Source organism: Amblyraja radiata, chromosome 5 (assembly GCF_010909765.2).
Source record: "Amblyraja radiata isolate CabotCenter1 chromosome 5, sAmbRad1.1.pri, whole genome shotgun sequence".
In the NCBI taxonomy this organism is placed as follows: Eukaryota; Metazoa; Chordata; class Chondrichthyes; order Rajiformes; family Rajidae; genus Amblyraja; species Amblyraja radiata.
The window spans coordinates 24,843,157-24,859,202 of NC_045960.1; the positions used below are offsets into that span (position 1 = coordinate 24,843,157).

The 16,046-nt window shown below is 42.3% G+C and overlaps 1 protein-coding gene and 1 long non-coding RNA gene across 5 annotated transcripts in view; one reads left to right on the forward strand and one right to left on the reverse strand.

Annotated features, from left to right (window-relative positions):
* LOC116973103 (pleckstrin homology domain interacting protein) overlaps positions 1-16,046 on the reverse strand; it is a 191,504-nt gene that overhangs the window by 106,276 nt on the left and 69,182 nt on the right. For all 4 annotated transcript variants that reach the window (XM_033020803.1, XM_033020802.1, XM_033020801.1 and 1 more), the window contains exons 8-9: positions 9,662-9,883; positions 6,011-6,111 (exon numbers count right to left, since the gene is read on the reverse strand). In XM_033020803.1, the coding sequence (XP_032876694.1) occupies positions 6,011-6,111; positions 9,662-9,883 (323 nt within the window). The remainder of the gene's footprint in view (positions 1-6,010; positions 6,112-9,661; positions 9,884-16,046) is intronic.
* LOC116973104 overlaps positions 1-16,046 on the forward strand; it is a 31,878-nt gene that overhangs the window by 4,952 nt on the left and 10,880 nt on the right. The window contains exon 2 of the long non-coding RNA XR_004411998.1: positions 5,860-5,890. This is a non-coding gene — a long non-coding RNA (uncharacterized LOC116973104). The remainder of the gene's footprint in view (positions 1-5,859; positions 5,891-16,046) is intronic.

The following is a 16,046-nucleotide window of genomic DNA, read 5'->3' on the forward strand; positions in this document are numbered from 1 at the left end:
AGTCAGAGAAAAGATAATACATGATCACAATCGATCCATTTACAGTGTATAGATACATAATAAGGGAATAACATTTAATGCAAGTTAAAGCCAGCAAAGTCCGATCAAGGATAGTCCGAGGGACAACAATAAGGTAGATAGTAGTTCAGCACTGCTCTCTGGTTGTGGTAGGAGTTGCCTGATAACAGCTAGGAAGAAACTGTCCCTGAATCTGGAGGTTTGTCCTCAGGCCTATGTGAAGTTTACAGACACTGCCCATCCTCTCCTCTTCCTCACAACCAACCCCCATCTCCCAGTTGCACATGAATATTTATTAGTCCTTCACATATTCTAACCAGTTTGGATATCAATACTGATGGCAACATTTTAAGACCAAACCTAACAATTCACGAGTAAGTAAACTGCCTTCTTAAAGTTCCTGTTGTTCAAAGGTTATTTTGATCCAGGAATTTAGTAATCATTAGGGGCAAAATGAGGCCATTCGGCCCATCGAGTCTACTTCGCCATTCATTCATGGCTGATCTATCTCTCCCTCCTAACCCCATTCTCCTGCCTTCTCCCCATAATCCCTGCTACCCGTACTAATCACGGATTTGGGATCAAACACTGCCACATCCAATATGTCAGGCAGATTTCCTTTCCCAAATTTGATTTGTGAAACAGATGGGTTTGTAGACTCTGTTTATTTCAGTAAATTATTTTAGTTTATTTCAAATGTATTTACTCAACTTGAATTTAAAAGAACTTTAGAGTATTTTCAAGCATGAATGTGTCCCAACATAGTTGGTACTAAGAATGAATCCTATAATATAACCACTTTGTTATCATATTCCCAATGTATACGAGGACATTCCGAAGGAAGGGTTTCTGCCCGAAACGTTGCCTATTTCCTTCGCTCCATAGATGCTGCTGCACCCGCTGAGTTTCTCCAGCATTTTTGTCTATCTTATGTCTTACATATATTTATATATATTTTAGCTATAAATCAGATATATTACAGAATGATTTTAGTCATACAGTGAGTGTGAAAACAGACCCTTCGGCCCAACTTGCCGACACCGGCCAACATGTCCCAGCAACACTAGTCCCACCTGCCTGCGTTTGGTCCATATCCTTCCAAACCTGTCCTATCCATGCACCTATCCATGGAGATTTTAATTTTTTTCTTAAATGCCTGCTGCAATATGTATTAAAATTTCTTAATTCAAGCAAAAGCATTGTTTTGTTTAGAGCTTAGAGCTTAGGTGAGAACATACAGGGCAAGATTAACAAGTTTGCTGGTGATACAAAAGTGAGTGGTTTCCAGATAGTGAAGATGGTTACGAAAGATTGCAGCAGGATCTGGATCGATTGTACAGATTTGGAGACCAAAACTGTACGCAATACTCCAGGTGTGGTCTCACCAAGACCCTGTACAACTGCAGTAGAACCTCCCTGCTCCTATACTCAAATCCTTTTGCTATGAAAGCTAACATACCATTCGCTTTCTTCACTGCCTGCTGCACCTGCATGCCTACTTTCAATGACTGGTGTACCATGAGACCCAGGTCTCACTGCATCTCCCCTTTTCCTAATCGGCCACCATTTAGATAATAGTCTGCTTTCCTGTTTTTGCCAACAAAGTGGATAACCTCACATTTATCCACATTATTCTGCATCTGCCAAACATTTGCCCACTCACCCAGCCTATCCAAGTCACCTTGCAGTCTCCTAGCATCCTCCTCACAGCTAACACTGCCCCCCAGCTTAGTGTCATCCGCAAACTTGGAGATGTTGCCTTCAATTCCCTCATCCAGATCATTAATATAAATTGTAAATAGCTGGGGTCCCAGCACTGAGCCTTGCGGTACCCCACTAGTCACTGCCTGCCATTGTGAAAAGGACCCGTTTACTCCTACTCTTTGCTTCCTGTTTGCCAGCCAGTTCTCTATCCACATCAATACTGAACCCCCAATACCGTGTGCTTTAAGTTTGTATACTAATCTCTTATGTGGGACCTTGTCGAAAGCCTTCTGAAAGTCCAGATACAACACATCCACTGGTTCTCCCCTATCCACTCTACTAGTTACATCCTCGAATAATTCTATAAGATTCGTCAGACATGATTTACCTTTTGTAAATCCATGCTGACTTTGTCCAATGATTTCACCACTTTCCAAATATGCTGCTATCCCATCTTTAATAACTGACTCTAGCAGTTTCCCCACTACCAATGTTAGACTAACTGGTCTGTAATTCCCCGTTTTCTCTCTCCCTCCCTTCTTAAAAAGTGGGGTTACGTTTGCTACCCTCCAATCCTCAGGAACTACTCCAGAATCTAAAGAGTTTTGAAAAATTATCACTAATGCATCCACTATTTCTGGAGCTACTTCCTTAAGTACTCTGGGATGCAGCCTATCTGGCCCTGGTGATTTATCGGCCTTTAATCCATTCAATTTACCCAACATCACTTCCCGACTAACCTGGATTTCACTCAGTTCCTCTATCTCCTTTGACCCGCGGTCCCCTGCTATTTCCGGCAGATTATTTATGTCTTCCTTAGTGAAGACGGAACCAAAGTAGTTATTCAATTGGTCCGCCATATCCTTGTTCCCCATGATCAACTCACCTGTTTCTGACTGCAAGGGACCTACATTTGTTTTAACTAATCTCTTTCTCTTCACATATCTATAAAAACTTTTGCAGTCAGTTTTTATGTTCCCTGCCAGTTTTCTTTCATAATCTATTTTCCCTTTCCTAATTAAGCCCTTTGTCCTCCTCTGCTGGTCTCTGAATTTCTCCCAGTCCTCTGGTATGCTGCTTTTTCTGGCTAATTTGTACGCATCATCTTTTGCTTTGATACCATCCCTGATTTCCCTTGTTATCCACGGATGCACTACCTTCCCTGATTTATTGAGGCTGGGACTATCCCATCGTTTAAGAAACAGTCAGACAGGTATGTGGGTAGGACAGGTTTGGAGGGATATGGACCAAGTGCAAGCAAGTGGGATGAGTGTAGCTGGGACTTTGTTGGCCGGTGTGTGCAAGCAGATGCAGTTTTTTTTAAAGTGCTGGAGTAACTAAGATGGCACGGTGGGGCAGCCATAGAGTTGCTGCCTTACAGCGCCAGAGACCCGGATTCGATCATGACTACGGGTTCTTGTCTGTACGATGTTTGTACGTTCGCTCCGTGACCTGCGTGGGTTTTCTCAGAATCTTCATTTTCCTCCCACACTCCAAAGACTTACAGGTTTGTCATTTAATTAGTAAAACTGTAAATTGTCACTAATGTGTGGAGGATAGTGTTAATATACGGAAATTGCTGCTCGGCACATTCTCGGTGGGCCAAAGGGCCTGTTTCCGTCCTGTATCTTTAAATTATGCCAAGTTAAAACATGGGGCTAGATTGCATTGTGTTGATGGCAATGAGCAAACGGCCCTGTAATGGGTCAGATCGCTATGGTCTTACAGCCACAGAAGTAAGGTCAGGTTGAAGTTACTACATCTGACCATCGGTTCTGCAGCTGGACTGATTGGTGAATCCTGGGGCAGATACAAATGTCCTGAGTGGAGTGCTCCACAATTGACCCTTCGGATCTTGCACCATCTGTAGCTGGTGTATGCATCACGGCCACTGTCATTCACTCGGACCAACAACTGAGATTAATTTTACGTAACATGTTCAATTAATTTATCTCAATTAAATGCGTATTAAACATTTAATATATTTTTTAAATAATTTAAATCTATGTTTTCATGTGTCATTACAATCAACATGTAAAAGGACTTGTAGACAACACAAGTTGCCAACAACCAACAACTAGACAGCAGTCCTGAGCTACTATCTACCTCGGTAGAGACCCTTAGACTATCTTTAATCGGACTTTACCTTGCACAAAACATTATTCACGTAGTACAGGGTATTGGTGAGACCACACCTGGAGTATTGTGTACAGTTTTGGTCTCCAAATCTGAGGAAAGACATTCTTGCCATAGAGGGAGTACAGAGAATGTTCACCAGACTGATTCCTGGGATCTCAGGACTTTCATATGAAAAAAGACTGGACTCGGCTTGTACTCGCTAGAATTTAGAAGATTGAGGGGGGACCTTATAGAAACTTACAAAATTCATAAGGGGTTGGACAGGCTAGATGCAGGAAAATTATTCCCGATGTTGGGGAAGTCCAGGACAAGGGGTCACAGTTTAAGGATAAAGGGGAAATCCTTTAGGACCGAGATGAGAAAAACATTTTTCACACAGAGAGTGGTGAATCTCTGGAACTCTCTGCCACAGAAGGTAGTTGAGGCCAGTTCACTGGCTATATTTAAGAGGGAGTTAGATGTGGCCCTTGTGGCTAAAGGGATCAGGGGGTATGGAGAGAAGGCAGGTACAGGATACGGAGTTGGATGATCAGCCATGATCATATTGAATGGCGGTGCAGGCTCGAAGGGCCGAATGGCCTACTCCTGCACCTATTTTCTATGTTTCTATGTTTCTCTTTATCATGTATCTATGCACTGTGAATGGCTCGACTATAATCATGTATTGTCTTTCCGCTGACTGGTCAGCACGCAACAAAAGCTTTTCACTGTGACAATAAACTAAACTCAAACTCAAAGGGACATCAGAACATAAAAAAGAACAGCACTGGAGCAGGCCCTTCGACCTACATTGTCTGTGACGAACATGATGCCGAGATAAACTAATCTCGTCTACCTGCACGTGATTCATATCCATTTCCTCCAAATCCACATGCCTATCCAAAAGATTCTGAAGCATCACTGTCGCATCTGTCTCCGCCACCAACCCTGGCATCGCATTCCACGCACTCTGTCAAAAAAGACCTGCTCCTCACATCTCCTTTAAACTTTGCTCCTCTCACCTTGAAGCGATGCCCTTCAGTTTTTGACCTTTCCTCACCCTGGGAACAAGGTTCTGACTATCATTATATTACAAGAATAAGGAGACAGAGCTGAAGTTTGCAGATGGCTCAACCTCATGACACACAGCAGCAAGGTCTCTGGGACACTTGAACCCATTGGGTTGCGGAGTAGCAGAACCAGCATAATAGCCATTTCTAGTCAGCCTATACATTTTCAACAAATAGCAAATTGCTTAATACTAATAAGTGTTCGTGAAATTCTTAGTAGTTTAGTTTAGAGATGCGGCATGGAAACAAGCCCTTCATCCCACCGAGTCCGGGCCAACCAGCGATCATACTGTACACGAGCACTATCCTACACATTAGGGATAATTTACAGAAGCCATTTAACCCGCAAACCTGCACATCATTGGAGTGTGTGGGAAACCCACGCGGTCACAGGGAGAATGTACAAACTCCGTAGAGACAGCACCCATAGTCAGGATTGAATCGGGGTCTCTGGCGCTGTAGGGCAGCAACTCTACCGCTGCGCCACTGTGAGTATTGAGTACAGAAGTTGGAAGGTTGTGCTGCAGTTTGCTTGCAGTTTGAGCAGGTTCAGACTCTATTCTATGGAATACAGGAAGATGAGGAGTGAATTTATAGAGGTGTACAAAATCATGAGAGAAATAGATCAGGTAAACGCACAGAGTCTCGTGCCCAGAGTAGAGGAATCTAGAAATAGAGGACATTGGTTTAAGGTGAGGGGGGAAATATTTAATACGAACCTAACGAGTAACTTTTTTTACACAAAGGGTGGTGGGTGTATGGAACGAGCTGCCGGAGGAGGTAGCTGAGGCAGGTACTATCACAATGTTTAAGAAACATTTAGACAGGTACATGGATAGAATAGGTGTAGAGGGATATGGATCAAACACGGGCAGGTGGGACTAGTGCAGTTGGGACATGTTGGTCGCTGTGGGTAAGTTGAGGTGAAGGGCTTGTTAGAATAGGATAGGTTTAGATAGATATGGGCCCAATGCAGACAGGTGTGACATCCTGGTCAGCATGGGCAAGTTGGTTTGAATGGCCTGTTACCAAGCTGCATGACACAATGACTACGTTTCATAAATTTAATTCTCAAATTTAATAAAGGAATACTTACTGACCTAAATTTGTACATGCCAGCATCCCACTGCCAGAAACAAATTGTGCCATCCGCCCCTGTGGAAGACAGGTACCTCAAGGAGCCAGTGCACAATGGCGAAAACTGGAAAACAACAACATCAAAATGGTTAGAAAGATACATACAACAGGATATTTCATTGGCAAGATATGACAGAAGTGTTTACTAGCCATGGAGCTATAATGGAGGAGCTATAAATACATCTCGTTTCTTCACCACCCACTCCACCTAATGGTCCACATGCATGCAAACTAATGAGGCTACCAGGGGTTTTTTTTTTGGAACAATCAGAAATTAAGAACAAATTTGAAGCAGGGTTAAGAAACTTTTCTAAGTGACTGTGGGAATGAATAGCTGGACACACAGAATGTTAGACAAACTTAAAACTTAACACAAAGAGTAGTGGGTATCTGAGATGGGCTGCCAGGGATGGTCGTGGAGGCAGATACAATAGTGGCATTTAAAAGGCTGGAATCTGGAGCAAAAGCAAGAATTCAGTGGATCGAGCAGCATCCCGACTGATTCAGGGTTTTCCCCTGAAATGTCACGCACCCCTTTGTCTCCACAAATGCTGATTGTCTCCAAAGTAGTTCATTTCTTGCAAGAGGATTTGAGTAGCTTAAAGAACACATGCTAACACATGATGGTGCCAGAAACGGGAGGATAACATTATTGTGGAGATGTTATGGATTTGATTCAAGAAACTCAGGAGGGGAATTATGTAACCAATTACTCCAATAGCTGCAAATAAATCTCTGGGGCAAAGCCACTGACCTGAAAGGTTAGCTTTATTTTTCTTTCCAAAGTGCTGAATAACCTGCTGAGTATTTCCAGAAGTTCTGTTTTTATATTAATGCGTATGAAGTTACACTTGAGGTATTATTTGAAACAGAAATATGCCATTCGAGGTTAAGCAAAAAGCTTTAAGGGCTTGTCCCACTTGGCGACTTTTTCGGCCACTGCCGGCATCGTTAACTGACATATCAGGTCGCTGAAAAATACGCGGCGTGACGACGTATGACGCGGCGTGACGACGTATGAAGCGCGGTGTTTTTTTGTCGCTGCTGGATTTTGAAATGTTCAAAATCTTTTGGCGACACTGATATGACGCCGACAGGCTCTTTAGCAATTAACACCTCTGCAAGTTCCAAAAGACATTCAACGCTCCAAAAGGTTAATCTTCTAATTTTCTTTGGGTGTCCTTGTGGTAAACCACTTGTTCTAGATTTTAATTTTCTGTAAATTGTGCTAACAGTTTGCACATGCTTCCTCTTTGGAAGCTTTCTCTTTCCCAATTCTGAGGAAGAGCTTTTGACCTGGAACATTAACCATTTTTCTCTTTCCACAGATGCTGGTTGACCTGCTGAATGTGTTTTCAATCATCATCATGCGCCCGCACAACCGTCTTCAGTCTGAAAGAAGGGTCTTGACCCGAAACGTCATCCATTCCTTCTCTTCAGAGACGCTGCTGGTCCCGCTGAGTTACTCCTGCATTTTGTGTCTATCTTCAGTCTTCTTGGCCCCGCTCTGCGATTACGAGTGGGGGCAGATCCGGATCCGCAATGGCCGTGAGCCCCAGGCTGAGTTCGACGATCGTTTGCCTGCTTCTGCTGTTGTTGGAGGTAAGACGTTGCGTCACGCCAGGATCTTGGGCCTGTCCCACTTTGGTCGTCAGTTACGCGACAGTTTACGCCAGTGGCGCGTGAAGATTTCGTGCAGGACGAAGTCCATACTCCTCCGCGTCACTCCACACTCCTCCACACCACTCCATGCGCCCGTCCCTGCGCTACCCACACGCTAGCAGGTCGCGTAAATGGCGTGCGAAAGACAGCCAAGTGGGATAGGCCCTTAACTCAGCAGGTCAGGCAACATCTTTAATTTAGCTTTTTAGTTTGAGAGATACAGCATGGATACAGGTTCTACCACTTGAGGAAGTAAACGAGCCAGATCGGGTAAGAACAGAAGATTTGCTTTCCTGGACATTACTGAGCCTGATAGGTTTTCAAACAAATTCCCATAGCTTCGCGATTTTTGCACTTTATTACAGATTTGCGCAGCCAAATGTTGACCATTATACAAATTGAACAAACCAATTGAGACCCAATTCTGGAGTGCTCGCATCAAATCAGGAGTCGTCGATTGGTTGCTGTCAGTCTCAGTACTGTTCAGTCCTCTGGTCTGGAAGACACTGTGCTTTCTTGCAACTTCTTGCAGATTGCACTGCAAATGCACCCCACAATCATGCAGAAGATTCAAAGCAATTTGACACTCCAGCAACTAAACAATGTGAGCTGGAGAGTTAAGTGTCACAACACATGATGGGCAAAAGTGTAGTCTTCTTTGGATATATCAAGGAATAAAATGTATTATGTGTTACATGATGTCCAGACTCAAACCAGACAACTGAAAATAATGCATTTAAACATGTTGCCATAACAGCGCCAGAGTAAAGCTAAATATGGAGCATTGCCAATTTTTGGGGGGATTTCTAGCATCTAGTCTTTATGTCAGCATACTAACTTTTTTTTCTAAACTACAAGATTTAGCTGTATTTCTTTAATCCTGGTGTCTATTATCATTACGAATCTCTTCTGTAAGCAACAATTTCAAGCTGGAAACGAGTGAATCACTAAAATGAGGGATGAATGAACAAACCTTCTGATGAAAGGCTACAGTCCCTGGAATGTTAACTCTTATTATTTCCAAAGATGCATCTTGACCACATCCTTCCAGCATTTCCTATTTTTATTCGAGCAATTTGCTCCACAATTCCACCCAATCCAATGATTAGATGAAAATGAGTAAGAAATGCACAAATGGCAGCTTTCTTTGCGTGTAAAAAAACAGAAATGCTGGAAGAACTCAGTCAAGCAGTCTCTGCGAATATTTCTGCAACTGCTCAGCAAGTCAGGCTGCATTTAAAAAAAAAAAAAGTGTTGGAATAACTCAGCGGGTTAGGCAGCATCTCCGGAGAACATTTTTGATGACTTTTTGGGTCGGGACCCCTGCTCAGAATGACCTCTGTGTTCAGAATTGGGGTTAAGAATGTTCTGATAAAATGCTTCAATTTAAATCATTATCACTGTCTTCATAAAGTAATAAAAATCAACTGCAAATAAATGCTGGTTTATACCAAAGATGAACACAAAAGGCTGGACTAACTCAGCGAGTCAGGCAGCATCTCCGGAGAAGGTGGATAGATTATGTTTCGCTCGGGACCCTTCTTCAGACTCTGAAGAACTCCGAGGATAGTCTAGTCCCGACCCAACACATCACCTAACCAGCTTCTCCGAAGATGTGCAGGAAGGAACTGCAGATGTTGGTTCACATCGAAGACAGACACAAAAATCTGGAGTAATTCAGCAGGTAAGGCAGCATCTCTGGAGAAAAGGAATAGTTGACGTTTCGGGTCAAGTTTGAAGAAGGGTCTCGACCTGAAACGTCACCTATTCCTTTTCTCCAGAGATGCAGATGCCGAGTTACTCCAGCATTTTGTATCTGTTTTCTCCAGAGATGCTGCCTGACCCGCTGAGTTACTTCAGTATTTTGTGTCTACCACTGTTTTCCTATCCACGTATGCTGCATTATGCGTATTTAGTTTATTATTACTTATACCGTCAGGGGTTCTCTTTACCTGCAAGGATGTGATGGATGCAGTGTGGCCCTGTAGAACCGCTAAAGGTGCGCATGTACGCAGACACCAGACTCGGATGATTTTATCACAGCTGCCCGCAGCAATCATGGTGTTTTCATAGTTCACTGCCATGTCCGAGATTTCAGCAGAATGCCCACGCAAGGTTGCCAGAAGCCTGCCATCTTCCGTGGTCCAGATCTTCACCAGACAATCATCAGATCCCTGTGCAATGATTCAGAGAGTCAGTTTAGCCTGATAGTCCATTTTTAGTAACATTAGTTTAATGTACCGATTTATCCATTTAGTTGCCCTTTACTTCAATGCTATACATTTGTGTTTCATATCACAGTTAAAAACAGCCATAAATGAATTCACTATTTTGATAAAGTACAATGGTTTACTCTGTACAAGTCATTTTGAAAACTAAGGTTGTTTCATCAATTGATTTTCAAAAGTACATTTCAAAGAACTCCTTAACATTCAAAGTTAATACGTAGCAATTTTGTTAATTACATTCATAGATCCATAGTTTGGTTTAGTTTATTGTCATGTGTACCAAGGTATAGTGAAAAGCTTTTGTTGCACACTAACTGGTCAGTGGAAAAACTATACATGACTACAATCGAGCCACCAACAGGGTACAGATTAAGTCAGCATTGAAACAGGCCTTTTGGCCCAATTCGCCAATGCCGACCAAGATGCCTCATCTAACCTAATCCCATTTGCACGCATTTAGCCCATATTCCTCAAAACCTTTCCTATTCCTGTCATAAAGGTTTCCCATAATATGTTATAGAATCATCTAACTCTTAAGTTTACAGTATAAAAATAGATAGTATATTCATTATCCAAAGTAGATATATCAGGCTAATCTCCTTCTCAGTGTTTTGAATTCAGAAAAATATCACAACCTACAGAACCAATATTGGAAACTTAGTGGTATCCACATTGGACGACAAATGTGCAGGAAGGAACTGCAAATGCTGGTTTATACCAAAGATAGACACAAAATGCTGGAGTAACTCAGCGGGGCATACAACATCTCTGGAGAAAAGGAATAGGTGATGTTTCGGGTCTGACAAAAGGCTCCGACCCAAAACGTGAGTCTGAAGAAAGTTTCCAAACAAAAACATCACCTATTCCTTTTCTCCAGGGATGCTGCCTGACCCGCTCAATTACTCCAGCACTTTGTGTCTATCTTGAACTACAGATGTGCAGCTGTTGCAGATTTCACAATGTAACATCATATCTAAGTCGTGATAAGTGCAGAATCCATGAGAGTTTGAATGTTAATAATGCTTTGACAAGTGCCATATTTATTTGAGAAACTTTTCCCAGCACAACTCAAACCACTCAAACATTATTGGAGGCCTCTTGTGTGGTGGCTGTTTGAAAGAACCATATAATTAAGACCCACACTACTTGCTTTCCTTGCAGCCTTGGAATCTTTTCCTTGCAAGGACAATCTCATTGAAACATATAAGATTATTTGGGGTTTGGACACGCTAGATGCAGGAAACATGTTCCCGTTGTTGGGGGAGTCTAGAACCAGGGGCCACAGTTTAAGAATAAGGGGTAAGGCATTTAGAACGGAGATGAGGAAACACTTTTTCACATAGAGAGTTGTGAGTCTGTGGAATTCTCTGCCTCAGAGGGCGGAGGAGGCCAGTTCTCTGGATACTTTCAAGAGAGAGCTTGATAGGGCTCTTAAAGATAGCATAGTCATGGGGATATGGGGAGAAGGCAGGAATGGGGTACTGATTGAGGATGATCAGCCATGATCACATTGAATGGCGGTGCTGGCTCGAAGGGCCGAATGGCCTACTCCTGCACGTATTGTCTATTAAATTAGGTTGCAATACTCTTTCATTCACGATTCCACTACTGTAGGCTGAGTAAAACATCTGAGAAAAATGGGGTTAGTGTATTTATGGGTGGTAAAGTACAGAATTTGCCCAACCAGAACTTGGTGCTTATAGTCAGGTCAATTCACGTTCAAATCAGGAACCTGGCTGGATTTGGGTTTAATATTGTCACATGTACTGAGGTACAGTGAAAAACTTTGTTTTACATGCTGTCCAAACAGATCAGATATACCATACATCAATACAATCAGGTCAAACTCAAGAATAGATAGTGTAGAATATATTGTTCAGCATTGTAGGACATCAGCTCCACAGAGAGTCCAATGTCCACAATGGTGTTAAGGTGAATCGGACAGTACCCTAGCCTATGGAAGAACTGTTCAGAAGCCTGATAGTGATACCAAAGGAGAAGAAGCTGTTCCCGAGTCTGGTGGTGCTCATTTTTAAGCTTCTGTGCCTTCTGCCGTACGGAGCTGGGAGAAGATGGAATGATTAGGGTGGGACAAGTCCGGCTCCACTGTGCTTTCAAAATATTTATGCAGAATTTTTGCTCTATGTGCAAGCTAACTGGTCATGTATACAGTGCATTCGTGCCCTTTCAACTTGTGCATTAGTCTCTGATTAACACCTATGATAGCTCAATAGCAAGCACAAATTAATGTGATGAAAGATATTTTGCCTTCACGAATAGGCGTGTAAAAATAGCACACTGAGCAATAACAACCCTGTCAGGAGCAAGGTCTAGAGTAATTGATTAAATGATCCCAGCACTCCACGACAAGGTGACAGAACAAATCTTATCATACATCGAAAAGAAAATTCTGAACAATTCATGCCACATAACCTTAATTCTCAAAATGCCTGCATTTATTATTATTTACTGACCTATTTAAAGCATCAAATGGTACAGTCCACTGCCATTAAATCAAAATCGTTTCTGCTTCGAAAACTATCGCATCATTCAACAATATAAACTAAACAGTTTAACTAAAAATAGAGAGGAGAGTCTTTTTTCCACATTTCACGTTCAAATTGGTATACAATTCAAATCATGCAAATTTTAGTAAAGTATGTTGTGCATGCAAGGGTTCGTCTTACAAACACTCGAGTTTTTTTGATGAGGGTAGGGCGGTGGATATTGACTATATAGAACAAAGAAGGGAAGACATTGAACTTTTTTTTGCCTTCCACCACAGTGAGGAATGTGGAGGAGTCACTGTGGTGGATGTTTTTATTTAAATGTATTTTGTGTGTTCCGTTGCTTTTTATTTGTATGACTGACTTGGCAAATGAAATTCCTCGTATGTTGCAAAACATACTTGTCTGATAACGTATTATTGTACTGTAATAAAGTATTATTGTATTGTATATGGATTGCAGTAAAGTATTCAGCAAGGTCCCTCATGGGCAGCTGGTCCAGACGATTAAGACAATTGGACGTAACGGAGAAGTGGGAATTTTATTCAAAGCTGGCTTAGCCACAGAATTTCGAGGTTAGTGGTGCAGGAGTCTTATTCTGACTAGAGGTCTGTGAATAGCTGTGTTCTACAGGATTCAGTGCAGGGACCTGTGCGGTTTGTGCTATATACATATGATTTTGACTAAAATGGTGATGGACCAATTATTAAATTTGCAGACAACACAAAAATTGGCAGACGTGTGGATAATGAGGAAGGTTGTCAAAGGATAATAGACCCGTTAGAAATCTGGGCAGAGAAATGGCAGATGGAGTTTAATCCAGATGTGCGAGATGTTGCACTTTGGGACGATAATTTTTTATATTAAATGGCAGGACACTTCAGAGCATTGACATACCATGCACGGCTCCCTGAAGGTGGCAACACAATTAGATACGGTGGTAAAGATGGTGTATAGCCTATTTGCCCTCATTGATCAAGGTGTTGGGTATAAAAGTTGGGCCAGTATAAATCTAAACCTTTCCTATCCATGTACTTGTCCAAATGTCTTTTAAATGTTATTATATTACCTGCTTCAACTACCTTCTCTGGCAGCTTGTTCCATATATCAACCATCCACTGAGTGAATAAGTCACCCCTCGGGTTCCTATTAAATATTTCTCCTCTCACCTAAAACCTATCGTTCTTGATTCCCCTACTCTGGGTAAAATATTCTGTGCATTCACCCTGTCTATTCCCCTCAGGATCTTATACACCTCTCTCATCCTTCTGTGCTCCACGGCATAAAGTCCAAGCCTGCCCAGCTTCTCCCCATAGTTCAGACCCTCAAGGCAGCATCCTTGTAAATCTTCTCTGCGCTCTTTCTAGCTTAACAACATACTTCTTTTAGGAGTGTGACCAAAAACTTGGATTTGTTTTTAATTCTATGCCGTCTGAGACTGAGGGGTGATATTTAAGGTGAAAGGGGTAAAGTTTAACGGAGATACATGAAATAAATTTTTTTGCACAGCGTGGTAGGTGCCTGTAACATGCTGTTGGGGATGTGATGAAGGCGGATATGATGATCATAATCATTGAAAACATCAACGGGCACGGCGCCTTACAATGCTATGTACGACAGTGATCGCAACTTCTACTGAAGTGTGATGGTCGTTGGCTCGCTAGAAGCTCATCCGCCCTTTGACAGGTCTTGGTTTTCGTCCTGCTGGGGGTCCACGGCCCCCCTCCTCACCTGGCAAACCAGGTGGTTTAGTTGCCGACTATCCGACCCTGGAGCAGGTAGCACGGGATTACATGGTACCCCACCGTGGCGGTGGGACCTGACCTCACATGATGGCAACATTTATGATTCTTTTAGACAGCAATTAAACAGGCAAGAAATTGTGGTATATGTCCACATGCAAGCAGATGTGATTAATTTGAAATGGGCAGAGTAATTGTGGGCAAAAGGCCTGCCCCTGTAATATTATGATGTTATATATCTCATATATCATAAGAGAGCATATACACACACTGATTTTTTTATCCTCTCGTTTATTATATCGTTTAGTGTACTATCTTTACATATGTCTCCTGACTCTTGACTACTGTCACCAAGCTGACAAACGGGACATCTAGCGTTTATATTTACTTTGAACGCTTTAATCAAACAATTTCCTGCTGCCATTGCACAATATGACGCCAGGAAATCCAAATCCATTTTCCAGTGCAGGAAGGAACTGCAGATGCTGTTTTAACCGAAGATAGATACAAAAGGCTGGAGCAACTCTGCTGCTCAGGCAGCATCTCTGGATAAAATAAATAGGTGATGTTTTGGTTGAGACCCATATCTCAATAAACCTATCTTGTCCATGTACTTGCCTAAATGTTTATTAAACGTTTGTGACACTTCATTAGCTACCAATTAACGATAGAACTGAATAGTGCAATAATCAATAACATAGTCTGAAGAAGGGTCAAAACCTGAAACGTCACCTGTTCCTTTTCTCCAGAGATGGTGCCTGACCCGCTGAGCTGCACCAGCTTTTTGTGTCTAATTTCCAGTGTGCAGTCTGTTTTACCACTTCACATATGCCCAAGATTTCTGCCAGTGCATACGTTTTAATATACATTTGGCTGTGATATGGTGATCACATTTAGAAATTCTTGAATATACACCTTCAACACTGGAGGTAGGTTAGGTTTGAGAACTCTGGCAAGCCTAACGTCACAGATACTGAAGAGGATCTTTCAGGATAGGATTTACTCCCTTTGGAAGATTAGCGACAGACAGCATGGCTTTGTACATGGCAGATCATGTCTTACTAACTTGATTCCGTTTTTTGAGAAGTTGACAAAGGAGATTTAATGAAGGTAGGACTGTGGATATTGTTTACATGTATTTTAGTAAGGCATTTGATAATTTTTCCGGCTGGTAGACTGATCTAGAAGATTAAGATGCATTGTGCTACACAGTGCCTTGTATGAATCCAAAACTGGCTTACTAATAGAAAACAGAGGGTTGGAGTGGATGGACCAGTGTCTGTGACCAGTGGAGATACACAGGGGTCCACGTTATGGTCTCCGTTGTTTGTGATATATATAAAACTTTTGGATATAAATTCAGATGGGTTGGTTAGCAAGTTTGCAGATGACACCAAGTTGTTGGAGTTACGGACTGTGAAGAAGGCTGCTAAAATATTCAGCGAGGTAGAGATCAGCTACAGAAATGGGTGGAGAAATAACAGATGGAGTGTAATCCAAGCAAGTGTGAGGGGCTGCACTTCGGGAGGTTGAATGCATGGGGAACGTATACAGTTAATGGATAGAACCTTTACAGCATTAATGTACAAAGGGAACTTGGTGTCCAAGACTATAGCTGCCTGAAAGTGGCAACGCAAGCAGATAGAATGGAAAATAATCCATATGGTATGTTGCCTTCATAGGGTGGGGTACTGAGTATAAGAGTCGGGAAGTCATTATGCAGCTTTAAGGGACTTTGGTTAGGCCCTATTCGGAGTATTGTGAGGATGTGGAGGTGACCCGCAATGTAGTTATCATTCTCCCACTTCATCGCCGCCCCAGCGAGAAGACTAGCAGCTTGCGCCCTGTCACTGCCAATGT